The sequence below is a fragment of the Erpetoichthys calabaricus genome, chromosome 8 (assembly GCF_900747795.2).
Source record: "Erpetoichthys calabaricus chromosome 8, fErpCal1.3, whole genome shotgun sequence".
Classification (NCBI taxonomy): Eukaryota; Metazoa; Chordata; class Cladistia; order Polypteriformes; family Polypteridae; genus Erpetoichthys; species Erpetoichthys calabaricus.
In genome coordinates, this window is record NC_041401.2 from 4,319,664 (window position 1) to 4,340,787 (window position 21,124).

A 21,124-nucleotide genomic window follows, 5' to 3' on the forward strand; every position below is an offset into this window, starting at 1 on the left:
GCACTCTTTTGGTAAATGTGACATGAGCGGCAATTTTCATTTAAGCAAACATGGTCTGACGACAAGATCGGCAACCGCTGTCAGCAAATCTGACATATACCTCAACATTAAGCGTTAGAAGATGCTCAGAAAAGAACACTCAAAAGAATGCATATTCTGTCAAATACAAATTGCTGTGTATGATTTTAATAGAATGCTTAATAATATATTGTGTGGCGTCTGTATATTCTAGCCATGTCAGCATGATTTTTGTATGGAAATTGTGATCCCTCTTAGTATGCAAGTCTGGTTGATTGGCAATGAGTGATAGCAGGTCAAATGGATGGACCAAACTCGGGGCTTGTTCCTACTTTGGACCTACAGCAGCAGGGACAAGCTGTGGCTCTCATGAACACTGTGTTCAAATAAGCATGCTTGGAAAATGAATTAATGTACTCAATGACTAGTAAGAGAAGAGAACAGAAACAGCAAGAGTACCTTTGTTTTCTAAGTTGCATATCTTCCATCACACCTTGGATGTGATCAACATTTTCTTTATTTTCAGCATTAACCTCCTTTCCACAAGCCCACGATGTCTGGTTGGATAGCTGGTCTAACAGGACTTGGCCCTTCTCCTGTAAGCCTTGCAAAGCGACATCTAGGGAAAGTATTGTTGCATATTAATAAAATGGTCCTACACACCTGAAATGTTTTATTAGATGTGTATACTTACTATCCCAGCAATGACCAGTGATGGTAGCAGGGCTGTGGAGTCAGAGTTGGAGTCAAAAGCAATTACCGAGTTATTGGAATCAAGAGTCAAAAAAACTGTAGGGCCTCAAACTTAACTGTAAATTGTAATACGTGTTACCATTTCCAATTTCACCAATGCTAATTTGATGAAACTATTTTTTCTTCTAGCGTTTCGGTAAAATATAGCCTCTTTTTAAGTTTACTCCAGGTTTTCTCCAAGTTGTCTTATGTTTGGTATTCAATGTTTGTAACTTCTTTAATAAATAAGATAAAAAAGCCACAACAGTATCGCTACAGCCTTTAAAGCCAAACATTAATAGGTCAGAGTGCTAAAAAAGTAGCCTGCAGACTCACACTGTCTACTTCACTTATTAAAACTCTCGTAGTAAGGCAGCTCTTTCTCACATACTGCATATATAGTTTTATAGCCATCTTGGTTAAATATCATTCATATAAAATTGTAATAATGCCACACAACTGTAAAGACATCATTAGGAATACTCATAACTCAAAATTCCCCGATCACTAGAAAATTTAGGTATTATTCTCACTCCAATGGCATACTTTATATCATATAAACTGTAGCAAATAAAAGACGTCTGACATTTTGAGAGTTTAAACGGTTGGCAATTATTTCCAAATCTACTTGGAGAGTATTATGGTGGTTATTTATAATAAAAATACATGCAGACATTAATGGATTTCAAAGTCGAAATACATCTGACACAGATGATTACTGCTATGACATCTAGCATGCATTGCGATCTAAAAGATGTCCAAACAGGATTCCATTCCTGACTTTTCTCTTATAAAAGGCTGGGCAAAACCACAACATACATCAGGATTTTATAGAGATAAACACATATTTTCACTTAAGTAAAATGCTTTACGAAAAATATACAAGGTAACAGAAAATATTCAACTGATAACAAATCTGAAATTGGTGCATTTTCACAATAATGATCTACAGCGTCCTCATTTGCTAATTATTTCCATCTCCATGGATTAAAGTGCAATGGTCAGTCAGGTCAACCATTACTTCTTGTTAAAGGGTGGCTAAAAATGTAACACTTTAAAATAAAATTACTTAAAAGTTGCTGTGTTTGCTTTATGTTATACTTTATGGCAGGGGTGTATGTTGTTAGTGCTTTGCCTCGACCTAGAAAGGTTTGATTATTTAAAAGTCAAAATATTTATATATATATAAAAAAAAAAAAAATCTTTATTGTGTTCCATATAGTGTCAAGAAATACAAGACAGATATGCACAGCCCTTATTAATTCTAAAACAAATTAACAAAAAGTTGCAGCAGCAATCATATAAAAAAAAAAAAAAACAAGTGCAGGTTAACATAACTGAAAATTCTCCACCAAAAAATGGTATTTTTAATATGCTACCATAACCAGAGTTGAAAAACAACTATGCAACGCTGTGATCTAGGAATACAATTTTAGTTCAATATACTTCTGTTTAGCATACATGCATACATTTACTTACTTAAAGCCAAGAAGACAAACTGTTCAAGCAGCTGAAACAATGTGAAGACTGTTAAAAGGAATCTCAAAGAACTGTAGTGTTTGCAGATAATGAAAGAGTGTGATGAGATGGTGGAAGAGGGCCTAATATGTATATAGCACTGGTAAATACAGCCAGCAAAGAGCTCAACGAGTGCACTAGATTCATAGTAAAAAAGCCTAATGTACAGAATTACTTTTAGTACGGAAAACTGTCATGAGCATATATAAAGCTTCTCAGGACTCTAGAAGATGGACAAGCAATCGACAAAGACCCCACTAGAGAACTGTAAAACAATTCTCTTTGCCTGTATATAGGTATATATTAAATACTGTAATCTATGTTAGAAATGAAAGCTGAATTTTAATACAATTTAAATATATCCTTTGATTTGTACCATATTTGTCTTAATAATTTTTTACGTTTATATAGCATTTTTCTCACTACTCAAAGCACTCTCTATGCAGGGAGGACCTGGGACATGAACCCACGATCTCCTTACTGCGACACAGCATTGCTACCACTGTGTCTTGATTTAATATCTCTGTTATTATTACTGGGAAGGAATATGTCTAGGTTTCAAGTATGAGCTGTGCTTTGCCCCCTGTTGGATACAGGTACTTACCCACATGTACTTCTTTATTATTGATGGCGCAGAAAAATCTTTAAATTTCATTTTGTCATGGGGAACAGAGATAATCACCTTTCTGATAGAAAGCCTCTTGGTTAAGAGTTCTGTCTTCAATTCAAAAGCGTATTCCCATGCAAACTCATTTCCTTAGCGTGCACTGCTCTGATTTTTCCAAAAGTATTTACTCAACAATAATATAGCAACAATTGCACGTGTTTTTCCCTTTATGATTGGAAAACTAGATGTGTGGACGAGTAACATGATATTTTTTTATGCTGTTTGCTGTGGTGCAGGTGTTGGCCACCATAGACGCACATTCTATCAGAAAGTTTGTTATTGCCTTTCTACAAAAAATTAAGACATTTTTCATTTTCACAACTTTTCTTGTCCATCAATGAAAACCACATAGAGTATGCAACATATTAAAAAACACATTTCTGGGGAAGAATTTCTTTTAACCTCTTTTAGAGAGCAAGAGATCAACACCATCCTTGCAGTAAGAAAACTCATGATAGGGAATACTAGCTGCTGCCAGAGACTGCCACATACAGTATAATGCCCTCTAAAGCAATGAATTTTGACCATTCTGTGGCTGAAGGTCTTCCACCGGTTATCCAGAATGGCATACAGAGGGTGTGAATGTGAGAGGAAGACTGATAAAACCAGTAAAACAATCACATATACTGTATAGGCTTCAATAAAAGAAAGCTGCAACTTCTCTTTTTTAAAAAATTCTTTTATAAAAATCTCTTGTAAAAGTGTACAAGAGAAGTGATCTTATTGGCATATGTGTCACACAAGATGCAGAATTTAAGGCTTACCTTATAGTAAATATTATTGAACAAGCAACAGCTAGGAATTTACAAGTTATTATGCTTTATTGAAATTGTATTCACATTTTTTTCAAACTTTTGATTCAAGCCCATGGTTAAATTGCTGGAGCTGATCTTGGCAGCACTGTGCTTAAGGACAGAACCAACTCAAGTTGAGATGCCAATTCAGTGCCATCCACACCTACAAATTACAAGCAGAGCCAGACTCATCCTCATTGGGCTAATGTAGAAGCACTAAACAATGTGACTTGCTTCAGAACTGCAAGGTAGCAGCACTAACCCATTGTGCCTTCATGCCACCCCAAATCCTTACCTACGCTCTTTAGTTTCTCTTCAAGGTGTTTTAACGTTTGCTGAATTGCTGCTCCATCAGCAGGTGCCACATCCGCACACAGCATCCCAAGCAAGCCGTCTAGCTGTTGAGATAACTATAAAAAAAGGAAAGAAAAAGTGTCAAAAGTTATATCCATGGCAGTATGGGGAACATAAAACTCCACTAATAGTTCTTCATATTACAACTAAATTTTATCTTTGAGGTTAGGGAGCGGTCTGAAGAATTCCAAGTCAGCTGTGTGACTTGGCAGAAACTTATCACTGGGGATGGAAAGTTTGGCATCCATTACAGTACTTTTCTCAATTGTTTCTGGTAAATGTCAAAACAACCAGAACCATTTTTGAGCACTGCTCACTTGAGCGTGTAGCTAGGCGCCTGTCTTGAATATCCTAGCAAGGCTTAATAATGTCTGATGGTGAATTTTTATCATGGACCTCACTTACAAAACAGAAAGAAACACAAAGTAAAAAATACACTAAGAATTAATGATAGTAAAGTATGTGCCACTGGTGTTTATTTCTTATGCCAGCCAGTTGTGTGTGTGTGACATCCCCTGCCTCTCAATCACAGTACTCTGAGACTAACCACAACAAAATGATTCGTCACAATAAAGGTGGGCTCCCATGTGAGCCACAGATGATGACCAATGAGCATGCAGATGAAAGTAAAATGCATACAATGCACACAAACAGAATCGAGTCCAACCATTTTTTATATTTTTAAATTTTGTATTTTAGTTTTGTTTATAAAGTTGGTTTTAACTATTGTCCGGTGTCCTTGAGTGTTTAGGCATTTAAAATAAAATGTATTATTATTATTATTATCAAATCTATAAGAAAAAATGAGTAATGACAGCCTAAAAACAAAACAAGAAAGTTGACATTCTAGACTGCACTAACAAAGATCAGGCATGGAGGACTTTGGAGCCTGTTAAAAAAGGTCCACTTGTTGTCTCGTCTTAGTCAACCCATGACAGGGCAGAGATAGACAACAGGTAGTGCACGCTGATCAGCAGCCAAAATGAGTCACCTCTGAGTTCTTCTGCAACACAAATATGGAAATTACCAGGTGTTTAATTACTTAGACCCAGTGGTTCCTAAATCAGGTAAGGTGTCTTATTTGGGACCCCGTGAGCAACTGCTTGTTCAACACACAGTCAAATCAGCGGTACCCGAGGATACTCTGACAAGACACAGTACCGAGAGAGTCCAGTCTTCATCTCTGGTTACTGGATAGCATCCATGTCTAAGAACCATATAGCAAGACAGAAAGTAGGAAGACTCGACTTGGACCTTCATCCTTTTGCACAGATATCGATACATCCGTTTCCAGCAACCTCCTGTTCCCCCGTGCTCTCCCAATCCGCCTACTGACTTCATAGGAAGAGTCACCAGAGACATGAATGTCACTGCTGAGGTAAGTAAACCTCTCAATGACAAGGTCGACACTCTCTCTGCAGATAGACACACTGCTGATGGCTGTGCCTAAGAGGTCATTAAAGCCCTGGCTCTTTGTTTTTTATAAGGACCCTTGCAAGCCCAGACACTCAAACTCCTCACTCATTCTCTTGATCAGAGCCTCCATTGACTCAGAGAAGATCACAACATTGTCAGCAAAGTCAAGATCAGTGCATCTCTCTTCACCACCAGATGCCCCACAGCCGCTGGACCCCACAATCCTGCCCACCACCCAGTCCATGCAAGCACTGAACAGAGTAGGAGCAAAAACACACCCCTACCGAACCCCAGAATCAACTGGGAAAACTGCAGAGGGTCCGTCTCCACTCTGCACAGCACTTACAGTACCAGTGTAGAGACCAGACATGATATCCAGCAACTTTGCCGCAAAGTCTCAGGATGTCCCACAGAGCAGCTTGATGAATTGTGTCAAATGCTTTATGAAAATCGACAAAAGGCTGCAAAGAAACTGACGATATTCATGTTTTTACACATACAGAGTTTCCTGGATTTCAAAATGTTATACATAAACGTGGAAGAAAAGCCTATCATTATTAAGAGCACTTTTGTAGTATCTTTATGATATTATGAAGCTTTTAACGCTTCCTTGGCATGAAGGTGCATCACCGAGTATAAGGGAGAATGACAGGAAGGAAATTGTGCAAGGGCAGCATGGGAGGTTCTCAGTCCTGTCGCTCCTAGCTAAATACCTATATTTTACCTGAATGAAATTTAAGAGAGGACTGTGCGCGGGAGCACTGCCCCGACTAAATTCCTTTATCATTATGCATCCAGTACTTTTTTTTTTTTTTTTTTTTTTAAATAAAGTAACGTGTAGCTTTGAGAAATTGTACAGGGTGAGGCAGAAAGGACGGACGTCTTTGAAATGGCTAGAACTCACCACTAGGTGGAGTGACAGATGTGCGGTTGGTGGCGTTACATTCGCGAATTCTTAGCATTTTTTTATTTTCTTTTTAGTTGAAGCCATGGAGCCGTGGACGATAGAACACCGCATTTTTGCGTACGACTGTTTTGTCAAGATCAATCTATTACCACAGTTCAGCGTGAGTTTCTTTGCCATTTCAATATCCACAGAAATAAAGCTGTGCTTGCTCGTAACACTATCCTACGTTGGGTTAAAGCACTTCGTACACGAGGTACACTTATGAACAAAAGACCGCTGGGGGCTACATGAACGGCACGTACCCCTGAAAATGTGGAAAGCATACGACCAGCCCTGCTGCGCAGTCCAAGTCGATCTGCTCGGAAGCATTCTTCTGAACTTGGCCTCAGTAATCGTTCGGTAAGGCGTATTTTGCATATGCGATTATTTCTTGTGGGGTCACCTCAAGCCACATGTATACAGGCATAAGCCCCGTACATTGGAGGAACTGAAGGAAGCCATTTGCGTGTTAAGTCGCCCAAATCGACAGAGCGATGTTGAAAAGAGTGGAGGCCAACTTCCATGAACGCCTTCAGAAATGCATCAGTGATAACGGACACCACATGGGAGATGTTGTTTTCCACACTTGATTTTGTCAAATGCTATTTCAATATGAACTCAAATCTTTCAATAAATTTCTTTGTAAGAAAAAATTAACACTTTTGTGATTTTGTAAAAAAAAACATCCGTTCTTTCTGCCTCACCCTGTATAACTTGGGCATACTGGTGGTGTAGATGGCAGTGGTTATTTGAGATCAGCAAACTGAGGGTAAAGTGTGGCGAGTGGATTTGTGCTGCAACCTTGGGCAGTGAACGTGCAGGGCAGGAGGTGTATGTTTGTCAACCTTCTCATGCATTAAGGTTATCCAAAAAGTTACACAGCAGCCCTGTGTAGGTCTCCAGCTTTGCAAACTCATCATATCAAGCATCCAAATCAATTAAGAGAAGGTGGTGTGCATCAATGGGGGTTCTGTTGGACAGCAGGAACTGAGGAGTTAGGAGTTAGATTGTCAGAGAATCTCAACGTGTTATATCAGGTTGATACTCAAGTAGGATAAGAAAGGTGACTGAATTGAGATGCAGAGTTTAAGATCAGAGAACTCAGAACCTGAAATAAGTTTAAGGATTGGGCAGATGATTCTTTATTATGCTATAAAAATAACGGTTAATGTCTCTCCGAAATGACCTGGGAGTAAAAGAGAAGAGCTGAAATTAACTTGAAAGGCTGCCTATACCACTGGGGCCGATCAAAGTGATCATGAAACCATTGTGTGCAGGATAACATTCTTCAGGATTTGTGAAATATAAATGTAAATGAATGGATTTTTTAAATTTATTGTGTTTTTATGAAATACATAATGAGCTCTTTAAACGTACTATGTACAATACACCTTGGTATCTAATCTTGGTACCAATCACATACTGTAACACATACTGCACAGACTTCTTCAGATCTTAACACTTACAAAGCATCAGTATAGAGGTCATTTAACTCTGAAATGTGACATAATAAAATAACTTTACTTGGTGGTGGTTTAGCTGGATTATAATAATATACTGTATCTGTCAATACTGCGGGCTTCAGTGTAAGGCTTGTAAATCCTTTAATATTAACAAGACCAAATTAAACTCTTATATTCACAACTAATTTTACAAGCGTATCACAAACTCTTAATACGTCACACTGCAGAGAGATAAACAGCCACCACTGTGATGCTCTTAAGAACCCAATCACATTTGAGCACTGTAAATTTCCAGCATTTGTTTGGCAATTTTCAAGATTTTTAAGGGCATTTTGCAAATATTTTAAAGCTTTTTCAGACATTTTTGTCCATTTGCAGGTAGTTTAAAGCAGTGTTTCTTAACCATTGGGTCATTTGGTGAAGCCTCATCTAGAGTACTATGTACAGTTTTGGTATCCAGGCTATAAAAAGGACATACCAGCGCTAGAAAAGGTCCAGAGTAGAACGACTAGGCCGATTCATGACTAAAGATTAAAAGAGCTGAGCCTTTACAATTTAAGCAAAACAAGATGAAGAGGAGACTTGAGTGAAGTGTTTACAATGATGAAGGGAATTAGTGCAGTGGATCCATACTGTGACTTTAAAATAAGTTCTTCAAGAACACGGGGACACAACTGGAAACTTGTGAAGGTGAAATTTCGCACAAACATTAGGAAGTTTTTCTTGATATAGGCAACCATGGAAAAAGTGAGCAAGTAGTGTGATAGACAGTAGGACTTTCAAAACTAGGCTTGATGTTATTTTAGAAGAATTAAATGGATAGGACTGGTGAGCTGTGTTGGACTGAATGGCCTGTTCTCATCTAGATTGTTCTTGGGGGGGAATGAAATTGGTGAACAAGGAAGGTGAAGGATTTCAATATTTGGCACAGATGTTTCCATGCATAAGCGATGTTAAGATTAATCAAAGCATTTTTGTTGGTCCACAAATCAGACATGTCATCAATGAAAAGAGGTTCAGAGATCTGTACAGAGAAGCATGAGAAAAATCACAAGGAAGGCATTCAAGGATACTATTGAGAATTATTTAGGCAACCACAGAGCACCAAACTACATCCAGCTTATTGACAAGGTTGAGATTATAGGCCATGTGTTTCTGTAATTAAATGTCTACTATATAATAGAACCTTAAGGTCACTTCTGTGTGTCAAAAGAGGAAGTGCTAGTGTGGGACAGATGGGGAGGAGTATACAAGTAGGAGACATGCGGAGTGTCTCCTTCAAAGATAGGGAGTATAAAAGTGGACAAGAGGTGAGCAAGGCGTTTCAGAGTCTGAGGAGCAGGCATTAAAGGAACATGAGAGAGAGAGAGAGCGCTCTGGTCAAGACTGGTTTAGACACACAAGGACACCGATGAAAGGCACTCAAGGTATCCGTGATGTACGTCAAGATGTATCATGTTTTCCTAAATATATTCTATTATCACACTTTGACAGGTAATGTGGCTAGTATCAATAATAAATTGTCAGGAGCTTTTCAAATATCTCTACAGTCCTTATTTAACTTTCTGGAATTAATTATTCTCCTTAATTATACACCCATATGTAAAATGCTAAAAACAATTTTTGTGTTTACGCATTTCCTGGCAGCTATAGTATGAAAGTGGTTGATTCCCCCGGGTTTGCAGGTTTCTCTCTAGCCGACAAACAGAATCTTAAAAATGAACTAGCTGTAAAGCAGGGGAGTAAGCTTGAATTCATTATTCCAAAACTTGCTCCCTAGGCATTATTACAGAAAACAATTTTATACAATAATTATATTTATTCAACAAAAAAGATAACAGTATTATGTCTTTCATTTCCTAGGAACATCTGAGTACTGGGGTGTTTTCCGAACAAAGATTTTTAGTGTATATTTAGATATTTAGTTGTATGAAATTAAATCAAATGTGAAAAACTGGCTGTGCAAAAATGTGGGTCCCTTTGATAATTTGGCTGATCTGAATGCCTGTCACTGCTCAATGCTGATTATTTGGTGTGATGAGCTCGTTAAGCCTTGAACTTCATAGACAGGTGTGTCCAATCATGAGATATAAAGGTATTTAAGGTGGTCAATCGCAAGTTGTGCTTCCCTTTGACTCTCCTCTGAAGAGCGACAGCATGGGATCCTCAAAGGAACTCTCCAAAGATCTGAAAACAAAGATTGTTCAGTCTCCTGGTTTAGGGGAAGGCTACAAAAAGCCATCTCAGAGGTTTAAACTGTCAGTTTCAAGTGTAAGGAATGGAATCAGGAAATGGAAGGCCACAGGCACAGTTGCTGTTAAACCCAGCAGGTCTGGCAGGCCAAGAAAAATACAAGAGCGGCATATGAGCAGGATTGTGAGAATGGTGACAGACAACCCACGGATCACCTCCAGAGACCTGCAAGAACATCTGGCTGCAGATGGTGTATCTGTACATCGTTCTACAATTCAGCAACTTGCACAAAGAACATCTGCATGGCAGGGTGATGAGTAAGAAGCCCTTTCTGCACTCACACCACAAACAGAGTCGCTTGTTGTATGCAAATGCTCATTTAGACAAGCCAGATTCATTCTGGAACAAAGTGCTTTTGACTGATGAGACAAAAATGGAGTTATTTGGTCAGAACAAAAAGTGTTTTGCATGGCGGAAAAAGAACACCGCATTCCAAGAAAAACACCTGCTACCATCTGTCAAAATTGGTGGAGGTTCCATCGTGCTGTGGGGCTGTGTGGCTAGTTCAGGGACTGTGGCCCTTGTTAAAGTCGAGGGTCAGATGAATTCAACCCAATATCAACAAATTCTCCAGGATAATGTTCAAGCATCAGTCACAAAGTTGAAGTTACGCAGGGGTTGGATATTCCAAAAAGACAATGACCCAAAACACAGTTGGAAATCTACAAAGGCATTCATGCAGAGGGAGAAGTACAATGTTCTGGAATAGGCATCACAGTCCCCTGACTTGAATATCATTGAAAATCTATGGGATGATTTGAAGCAGGTTGTCCATGGTCGGCAGCCATCACATTTAACTGAACTAGAGAGATTTTGTATGGAAGAATGGTCAGAAATACCTCCATCCAGAATCCAGACACTCATCAAAGGCTATAGGAGGACAGCGTTTAGAGGCTGTTACATTTGCAAAAGGAGGCTCAACTAAGTATTGATGTCATATCTCTGTTGGGGGGCCCAAATTTATGCACCTCTCTAATTTTGTTATGATGCATATTGCATAATTTATATATATATATATATATATATATATATATATATATATATATATATATATATATATATACACACACACACACACATATACCCTGCGGTGGGTTGGCTCCCTGCCCGGGTGGTTCCTGCCTTGTGCCCTGTGTTGGCTGGGATTGGCTCCAGCAGACCCCCGTGACCCTGTGTTCGGATTCAGCGGGTTGGAAAATGGATGGATGCATGGATGGATATACATATACATACACACACACATATTATAATTATATATGATATATTAAAAAAAAAATATATATATATATATATACCTTTCTTACAAACATGAAGCAAAGAAAGAGTACAAAAAAATAACTAACCAAATGAAAAGCATTTTGCATATTGCACATTATGTGAGAAAACAGGTGCCCTCCACCTATTTCCATATTACCTGTTCAGCTTAATGTTTGGATAAACTATTTAAAAGGTTATATTAAAACCTACCATAACTATAATTTTCATCTTTGAAAAAAGGCAAAAAAAGAGAAACTTACATCTTGGGCAATACTGTGAAATTCATGTGCTGACTGAAGCAAGGTCTGTCTAAACTCCAGTTGGCTGGCCTGACGGTAGCAGACATCACTCAGCTGCTGCTGCAGAGATTTGAGTTCAACCAAATCCTCCTCATCGCCAGCATTAAGCAGAGCTGCAATCTGTTGATTCAGTTCCACATAAACAGCAAACCACTCCTGCCAATTAGATTAAGGAAACACATGAACATCATACTGGGTTATTTTCAAACTCACACACAGGTTATTTTTCCTGTTCTAATGAATTAAGTATTAAAGGCACAATATACTGCAGTGAACTTGAGAATCATATTTATATTGATATAAGCACTTTTCAAGGGTGCAAATAGAATATTTGGACTAAAGCAGCTAATAACTGTCATGCACACAAAAGTAGTGAAAAAAGGCATTCCTCCTTTGATCCCCACCAACAGAGAAATTTTGTTTTTATTTTTTAATATTTAGTTACTAGGGTAGCTTTGCCCCCTGCTCGCTCCGCTTGCCAACCCCTTTCCCACCCTGCCAGCACTATGTGCCATCGTGAAGTGGGGGGGCTGAACGCACTCCAAGGAGATGTGGTCGCTCCTCCAAAACCCCTCTTAACTCTTTGAGGGCTGAATATTCTTTCCAAAGAACGCAGTTTTGCTGAAAAGCACACAACGCGATGGTTTAGGTTTATTTGTCATATATAGGTTAACACAGGGTCAACATACAATTAACTGTGTATGACGAGAAAAACAAGTCACTCAGCCTAGATCCAATAAAGCTTAAAAAAAGAAGATTACAAGTTAAAAATAGACAAGCCATATAAAATAAAATGTGTATGTTTTAAAAGAAGTTATAGAGCAATATGAGTTGATTGCACAGATAATGTTTTATAAGTACAGATGCATATTCCATAAAGTGCAGATGCATGTTCCAGTCAGTATTCTGAGTGTGTGCAGGTACAGTTTATGTGTGAGTAGTGCAATGTAGATGTAGTGCAATGTAGATGTAATGCAAGTGTATGTAAGTGTTCAGGTGTTGCTGTTGAGGAGTCGAATGGCCTGGTGGTAAAAGCTGTTCTTAAGTCTTGTAGTCCGAGCAGCCAGACTCCTGTATCGTCTGCCAGACGGTAACAAGGAGAACAGCTGGCGTGCTGGATGGCTGTGGTCCTTTATGATGCTGCTTGTCTTACGCAAGCACTGATGGAGGTAAATGTCTTCAATGGCAGGAAGACTCTTGCCCGTGATGTGCTCTGCTGCCTTCACCACTCTCTGTAGTGATTTCCAGCTGCTGGCAGAGCAGCTCCCATACCAGACGGTAATGCAGCCCGTCAGCAGACTCTCGACCACACTCCTGTAAAAGTTTGAGGTGATGTTGGCATTCATGCCAAACTTCCTCAGCCTCCTCAGGAAGTAGAGCCGCTGGCGAGCTTTCTTGACCACAGTGTCTATGTGAAGGGTCCACGAGAGATCCTTGGTGATGTTCACTCCGAGGAACTTGAAGCTGTTAACCCTTTCAACTTCTATGCCGCTGATGTAGATGGCCTGGTGTTCTCTGCCTTGTTGTTTTTGATAGTCCACAATCATCTCCTTGGTTTTGCTGACGTTAAGAGACAAGTTGTTATCTAGGCACCAATTACTCAATGCCAGCACCTCCTCTCTTTAGGCCGTCTCATCGTTGTCAGTGATAAGGCCTATGATGGTTGTATCGTCTGCAATCTTGATGATGGTGTTCGTGCCGTGTTTTGCAACACAGTCATGGGTGAACAAGGAATACAAGAGGGGTCTAAGCACACAGCCCTGCGGTGCTCCTGTGTTTAAAATGAATAATGAGGATGTGTGTGTTTGCCGACTCTCACCACCTGGGGCCTGTTTGTGAGGAAAGAGAAAATCCATCTGCAGATGGTCGTCAAGCTTCAAGATGAGTTTTGAGGGGATGATGGTGTTGAATGCCGAGCTGTAATCTATGAACAGCATTCTTACATATGTATTTCCTCTTTCCAGGTGGGTGAGGGCAGTGTTTATTGTTAGCGCAACGGCATCCTCTGTCGATCTGTTTGCTCTGTAAGCAAATTGGAGAGGATCCAGCGTGTCAGGGAGGGAGGAGCAGATGTAACCTTTGACTAGTTGCTCGAAACACTTCATAATGACCGATGTCAGTGCAACCGGGCGATAGTCATTCAGACAGGAGACCACTGGTATCTTTGGGACAGGAATGATGGTGGATGCCTTGAAGGAAGTGGGGACCACTGACTGCCTCAGGGAGAGATTGAAAATGTTGGTGAACACACCTGCTAGCTGGTCAGCACACGCCCTGGGATGCCATCTGGTCCCGGAGCTTTGCGAGGATTGACCTTTTTGAAGGACCTTCTCACATCAGACGTTTCAAGGATCAGAGTGACAGACTCACTGCCCCCTTGAGGATATAGCACCTGTTCTTTGTTGGCTGCATCAAAACGAGCATAGAAGGTGTTGAGCTCGTCTGCAAGACATGCAGTGGGCTGAACACTGACTGTGTTTTTCCTTTTTATAGTCAGTGATGCAGCACAGTCCATTCCACAGGCGCTTGGTGTCAGAGCTGTGGTAGCTTGACTCCACTTTGTCCCTGTAGTCCCGTTTGGCCTTCTTGATGGACCTCCGGAGGTCGTATCTGGCTGCTTTGTATGCATCAGAGTCCCCTGAGCCAAAGGCAGAGGTCCGCGCCTTGAGCTTAGCCCGGATCTCCCTATTTACCCAGGGTTTCTGGTTAGGATATATGCAAATGGTGGTTTTAGTGACAACATCGTCAATGCACTTGCTGATATATCCTGTGACAGAGTCTGTGAATTCATTGATGTTGCCATCAGCTGCATCCTCAAACATCTCCCAATCAGTTGTTTCAAACCAGTCCTGTAAGACCCCCTCAGCTTCACTGTCCCATTTGTAGATGTTCCTGTAAACCGGTTTTTCCTGTTTAAGTCTTTGTTTATATGCAGGCAGCAGCAATACAGAGCAATGGTCTGCTTTTCCAAAAGCAGGTTGAGGGAGAGATTTGTAGGAGTCCTTGAATAAGGTGTAACAATGATCCAGTGTCTGATCACCTCTTGTGGGGGGAGAGATGTGCTGATAGTATCTAGGGAGAACTTTCTTCATGTTTGCTCTGTTAAAGTCTCCCAACGCAATAAATGCTGCTTCTGAGTTAGCGTTCTCTAGTCCACTACTAACATCATACAGTTCACCCATAGCCGAAGCTTTATCAGCTTGTGGGGGGATGTAAACAACTGAAAGGAGAACTGAACTGAACTCCCTCGGGAGGTAAAAGGGTCTAACTTTAATGGTCAGCAGCTCAAGAACCGGTGAGCAGTGTGTTTTTAAGACAAACATCCATAGCCCACGAAGAGTTAACCATAAAGTACACCCCCACCCCCCCCCCCCCCCCCCAACTTGCCTGAGTCCTTCGTTCTGTCTCCCCGATAAACTGTGAACCCGTCTGGTGTGACTGCGCAGTCAGGTACGCTGGGCTCCAACCACGTCTCTGTGAACGCCAAAACGCAGCAGTTTGTGATGTCTTTCTGGTGCTTTATCCGTGCGCGCAGCTCATCTAATTTGTTGTCCAGAGACTGAACGTTAGCGAGCAGGATGCTAGGCAGAGGAGGCTTGTTGTTTCTCTGTCGAGTTCGGCACAGAACTCCGGCGCGTTTCCCCCTCTTTGTTTTCCTTCCTTTCACACAAAGATCAACATTAAACATCTGTTACGGGGTGCTGTGGCCGCTAGTTTGCTGTCTCTTGCGGCTCGAGCCACTCACAGGCAGCACGACAGCTGGCAGGAATGCACGGCAGACTGGCTTCCAGGCACAGTGCATCGCAGTCGGGTTTGTATATCTTGTCATTGTAATTGGCAGTCCTTCAACAAATAACAGTTGTTATTTTACCTCCACTTTGCTCAATCAGCTGCTGCTGCCGTGCCGCATGATATGCATTTCGTGCGGCACTTCAAACATTTAAAAGCCTGTACAGCAGCTGTCCTTTTGTCTCACTGCCTTGTCTCTCTTGTCCCCCAGATATCCTCAAACACTATGTGATCTATTCTCGCTGTTACGTTATTTCACCAAGTAATATTTTTCATTTGTTTGTGCTAATGGGAGCTTTAGAGAGATCTTTACTCTCATTTTTTTGAGACTTTCAAATTTTCCTACTTCCATTATCTCTAACTTGCTCTTCATGTGTATCACGGGACTTGCTTACAAAGGTTGTAAGCATGACGTGGCTTGTCTGTCTCGCGGGACGTGAATGTGTCTCTCTGTTTCTCTTCCAAAGATCACGTCTCGTCGCAAGATTTTTTTTTTTTTTTATAATAGAGAGATTTGGCTGACACCTTTATCCAAGGCGACTGAGATACAATTAGTTACATTTCTTTCAGTTTTACAATTGGAGCACAGGCAGCCGAATGCTCACTCATGTCCGTTAGTGGGATATGAACCCACAATCTCAGGGTTTAAAGCCCAAAGCCTTAATTGCTATGCCACACTGCTTCCTTTTCTTGGTAAGTGCTGAATCTTCAACACACGGTAACAGTTCAGATTCTCATACATCTCAGTCATTTCTCCCTGTACCAGCCTTAAGATGGGTGTCTATTCTTTTCTGAATTTAAATCCTTATTTTTGTTCATGTCAATAAGTGAAGAATGGATGAATGAACAAACATTAATTTGCCAAGTGCCTTTCCCATTGTCAAACCATTCAACAGTCAAAAGGGGAAAACAGAAACAGACAAGAGTTCAGTAAATAAAGCTCATTATGCAACACTGTGCAGGCACTAATAGCAAAAGTATTTGAAATCGCATAAATCCACTACACAGTCAAAAATGTGTGGACTCCTGACCGCCACATATGTGAGCTTTATGCCATGGGCATTAATGTGGAGTTGGCCCACGTTGCAGCAACACCAATCTCCACTCTTCTGAGACATTTTACAGGGTGCCTGTAGGGGTCTGTTTCCATGCAGCCAAAGGAGCATTTGTGAGTTCAGGTACTGATGCTGGACAAGATGTCCTGCCTCACAATCGGCATTCCAATTGTCCCAAAGGTGTTCAGTAAAGTTTAGGTCAGGGCTCTGTGCAGGCCACTCTGATTTCTCCATGTGGCAATGAACTTGGCTTTTTGCTTTAGGGATCAGTTATGCTGGAACAGAAAAGGACCTTCCCTCCAGAAAAGTTGCCACAGAGTTGACTAAAATGTCTTTGTATGCTGAAGCATTAACAATAACTCTTAACTGGAACCAAGGGTATAAACCAATCTCTGCCATAATCCCTCCAGAAAACTAGACAGTCCAGGAGGAAGCATTCACTTAACATCTGCCAAAGCCCAGATTTGCCCATCAGACTGCCAGATAGTGAAGTGTGATTTGCACGGCTATAGAGTCCAATCGTGGCATGCTTTACACCACTCCAGCTGACTCTTGGCATTCCACAATGGTTATTTTAGGCCAGGCCATAGAAATCCATTTCATGAAGCTCCTGATGCACACTTCTTGAACTGATGTTGATTTCACAGACAGTCTGGACTTCCATTTTGAGTGATGCAACAGAACACAGGCGATTGTTGTGCTTCAGCATTCAGTAGCACCGCTCTGCGAGTTTGTGTGGTCTACCACTTTGTGGCTGACCTGTTGTTGGCTTTTTACAATAACAGTACTTACACCTGACTGGGGTATTTCTAGCAGAGCAGACATTGCACATGCCAATTTGAAGAAAAGGTGGCATCCAATGACAGCGCCACATTTAAAAGGCACAGAGCTCTGAACTTATTTATTTGGAGGGGTGTCCACATACTTTTGGCCAGACACATAGTGCATATTTTTTATTTTTGTGAAAAAAAAAATTCTGGGTTACTACAAGAAAAAGGTACACAAGGGAAATGGATGCCATCCTGAAAACTCCCTTCCATTCCCTGCAGGGGGCGCTCTCTTGGAGCACTTTTAGCCATTGGTTGATTCCACCACTGTGTACTAAGAAGCGCCTCTGGTGGTCTTTTCTGCCCACTGCTATCAGGCAACTCAATACTTCCTACAGACATACTATTTAAGTTCATTATGAAAGTTACAGTATGCACAATGTACATTTATTTATTTATCGATTGACTGACTGATTGTATTATTTGTCCTGTGAGTCTGTACCTTTGTTTTTTTAGGTTTCTGCTGCCGTATGCACCTAAATTTCCCTTTAGGATTAATAAAGGTATCACATCCTAATGAGCTGAATGACTTCTGGCCTGTTGCTCTGACATCACATGTGATGAAGACCATGGAGAGGCTGCTGCTTCACCACCTGAGGCCACAGGTTCAACATGCCCTCGACCCTCTGCAGTTTGCATATCAGGAGAAGGTGGGAGCGGAGGATGCCATCATCTATATGCTACACCGATGCCTCTCCCACTTGGACAGAGGCAGTGGTGCTGTAAGAATTATGTTCCTGGACTTCTCTAGCGCCTTCAACACAATCCAACCTCTGCTCCTTAGGGACAAGCTGACGGAGATGGGAGTAGATTCATACCTGGTGGCATGGATCGTGGACTATCTTACAGACAGACCTCAGTATGTGCGTCTTGGGAACTGCAGGTCTGACATTGTGGTCAGCAACACAGGAGCGCCACAAGGGACTGTACTTTCTCTGGTCCTGTTCACCCTATATACATTGGACTTCCAATACAACTCGGAGTCCTGCCACGTGCAAAAGTTCGCTGACGACACTGCTATCGTGGGCTGAATCAGGAGTGGGCAGGAGGAGTATAGGAACCTAATCAAGGACTTTGTTAAATGGTGTGACTCAAACCACCTACAACTGAACACCAGCAAAACCAAGGAGCTGGTGGTGGATTTTAGGACGACCAGACCCCTCATGGACCCCGTGATCATCAGAGGTGACTGTGTGCAGAGGGTGCAGACCTATAAATACCTGGGAGTGCAGCTTTTTTTTATGTGAATTTCCCCTTGGGATTAATAAAGTATCTATCTATCTATCTATCTATCTAAAGTTTATCTAATCTGATCTAAAATAAACAAAAACTGCATTAAAACAATGAAAACATAAAAATATAGCTCTAAAATAGAGCCTCAATAGAAGGACCTGATCAAAAGAGAGGGCAACAATGTTGGAAGAAGCTAAATGTCTTCTTACCCAGATAAAATAAAATTACTTTTTAAAAGAGTGAACAAAGCCAGCAGATCAAATTATTTCAGAATTAATTCCAAAGTCTAAATCTGCCATGGAAAAGAAAGTAACTGAAGGTCATGGCGGCAGCATCAGTGGGCTGTGTCTGGAAACCCGAGGACTCCGTGTTATATGGCCATTGCTCTGGGCGAAATTCCCCATTCTGAATCAGCTGAGTTATGGATCTCTGGCAAAAAGATCAATGGAGGAAAAAAAATGGATCTGATTTAAATCATATTAGCACAAAGAATGAACATGGCACTTGAGTAGCATTCAGTGTGACTTGCACCTGTGTCTGTGATAATGATCACAAATATTATTATCTTATATATAAACGTCTACTGTGTATGTGTCTCTGTCTGTCTGTCTGGCTTGCTTGCCCGGAAGTGAGTGGTGGAGTCAGGGTAAGGGCTCTGCCTCCAAGGCTACACAAGCAAGGCCAGCACGTCGGCAAAACGAAACTTCCAAAGAAAGACTCACTCACTTAGCCACTAATACAGTAACGAGGCGAGCACATCAGCAAAACGGTATCCCTGTTACTTTTCCTCCCACCGCTAATACAGAAACGAGGATAGCACGTCTGCAAAACGAAACCTCCGAAGAAAGACAAAATCATATCACCAGAAATGTACAGCAGAGGCGAGCACATAGGCAAAACAAAACCTCCAAAGAAAGACAAAGTCGCAGAGCCGATAATGCATAAGTGATCCGAGCACATTGGCAAAACGAAACCTCCTAGGAAAGAGACACGCCAGAGTAGTTCCTTTCACCTTGACCTGACATCACTACATTTCAATTTTGTTTTTCTGACGATTTCAATAGTTTTTAGGATCCTGTGCTTTTTACAGCATGGGCTTACATAGCTAATATATTATAATAATATATAGCATAGTAAAAAAAAAATATATATATATTTATTAGGGCTTTCAAAGTTAACGCACACTAATTTTAATGCTGTTAAAAAAATAAGCGCCATTAACGCAGATTCTTTTTGACCCTATGAAATTCTCGTAGACCAAGCAGAGCATGCACACTGAAGGTGTACCACTCTAGCCTTCAAGTAATTTCTCGCAGAAGTCACTCCATATTCCTAATTGTTGAACGATGGAAAAAGGTCCATGAAATGGGAAGTTCAGTTTCAAAACTTTGCCTGACGATACACAACCTTATTTTTATCGAGTGAGCCATTATTGTAAAGCCGAATTTAGTTATCACCGGAGTACAAGCAGCCTATAATATCACATGCAAGCCAAGCATTCATTTTACACTAATAGCATTAGCCCGGGTAAAATGTGACAGACCACGCTTGACAGTGTTTGGCAGAAACCAATGGACGTGTCAGCCTCCAACAAATTATCAGTAGCAATTGTTAAATGGATAGCCACACCATGCAGGCTAATTTATATAGTGTAGGACGAAGGTCTGCATGACACAATTCAGATCACGTCCAACGACCCAACTTATGAATTACCCCTGAGAGCCACAGTCGTAACTAGTATACATGAGCTGATTCAGAGAGGGCAAAACTAGCTAATGAGTTGGAGATCACGGAAACGGTCACCCTTACTGATGACTACTCACTTGGAAATCATAGCTACCTTGGGGTTACAACCCATTATATCAACGAACAGTGGAAACTGTATTCATATGCTTTGACGGTCATGAAAACATCAGAGAGACATCATACCGAAACATGTGCCAAACATTTTATGGATTTAGCAAAGCAGTGGAACGTTGAGAATAAAGTAAGCACACTCAGTAAAGATAGTGCACAAAATTTAATTTCAGCGGTGAGACAGCTGCCTTTCAAACACTTGCCATGCATTGCACACAGCATTCAACATTCTGTCACAGTGTCTCTGCAGAATAGTGCATTTGACAGCGTACTTTACAAATACCGAAAGGTGGTGGGGCACTTCAAGCACAGTCCGTCAAATAGTGCAGAACTTGAGAAACAGCAAGTCGTGCATGGCCTGAAGACTGAGACACTCGTACAAGACGTACCGACTAGATGGAACTGCACTCTGGAGATGGTGAAGCGTGTGCGAAGAAACCAGCAACCACTAGGAGATGCACTAGCCCTACATAAAACTAACGTGGTCATGCCAACAAATGCTGAGCTGGAGAAACTTCAGAAGCCAGAGGCATTGCTCGAGCCCTGCAGGTAATACACACTTTTTTTATTTTCTAGCAATCTCGCACGCGGTCATTGAAAAATGTGAGTCTCCATCGATCCTTAAATACACATAATGGGAGTGTGG

General features: G+C 41.0%; 1 protein-coding gene across 2 annotated transcripts in view; it reads right to left on the reverse strand.

The window, feature by feature from the left end:
* Positions 1-21,124, reverse strand: part of sestd1 (SEC14 and spectrin domains 1) — a 186,733-nt gene that overhangs the window by 25,054 nt on the left and 140,555 nt on the right. For both annotated transcript variants that reach the window (XM_028806200.2, XM_051930628.1), the window contains exons 12-14: positions 11,679-11,873; positions 4,025-4,139; positions 478-637 (exon numbers count right to left, since the gene is read on the reverse strand). In XM_028806200.2, coding sequence (XP_028662033.1) covers positions 478-637; positions 4,025-4,139; positions 11,679-11,873 — 470 coding nt within the window. The remainder of the gene's footprint in view (positions 1-477; positions 638-4,024; positions 4,140-11,678; positions 11,874-21,124) is intronic.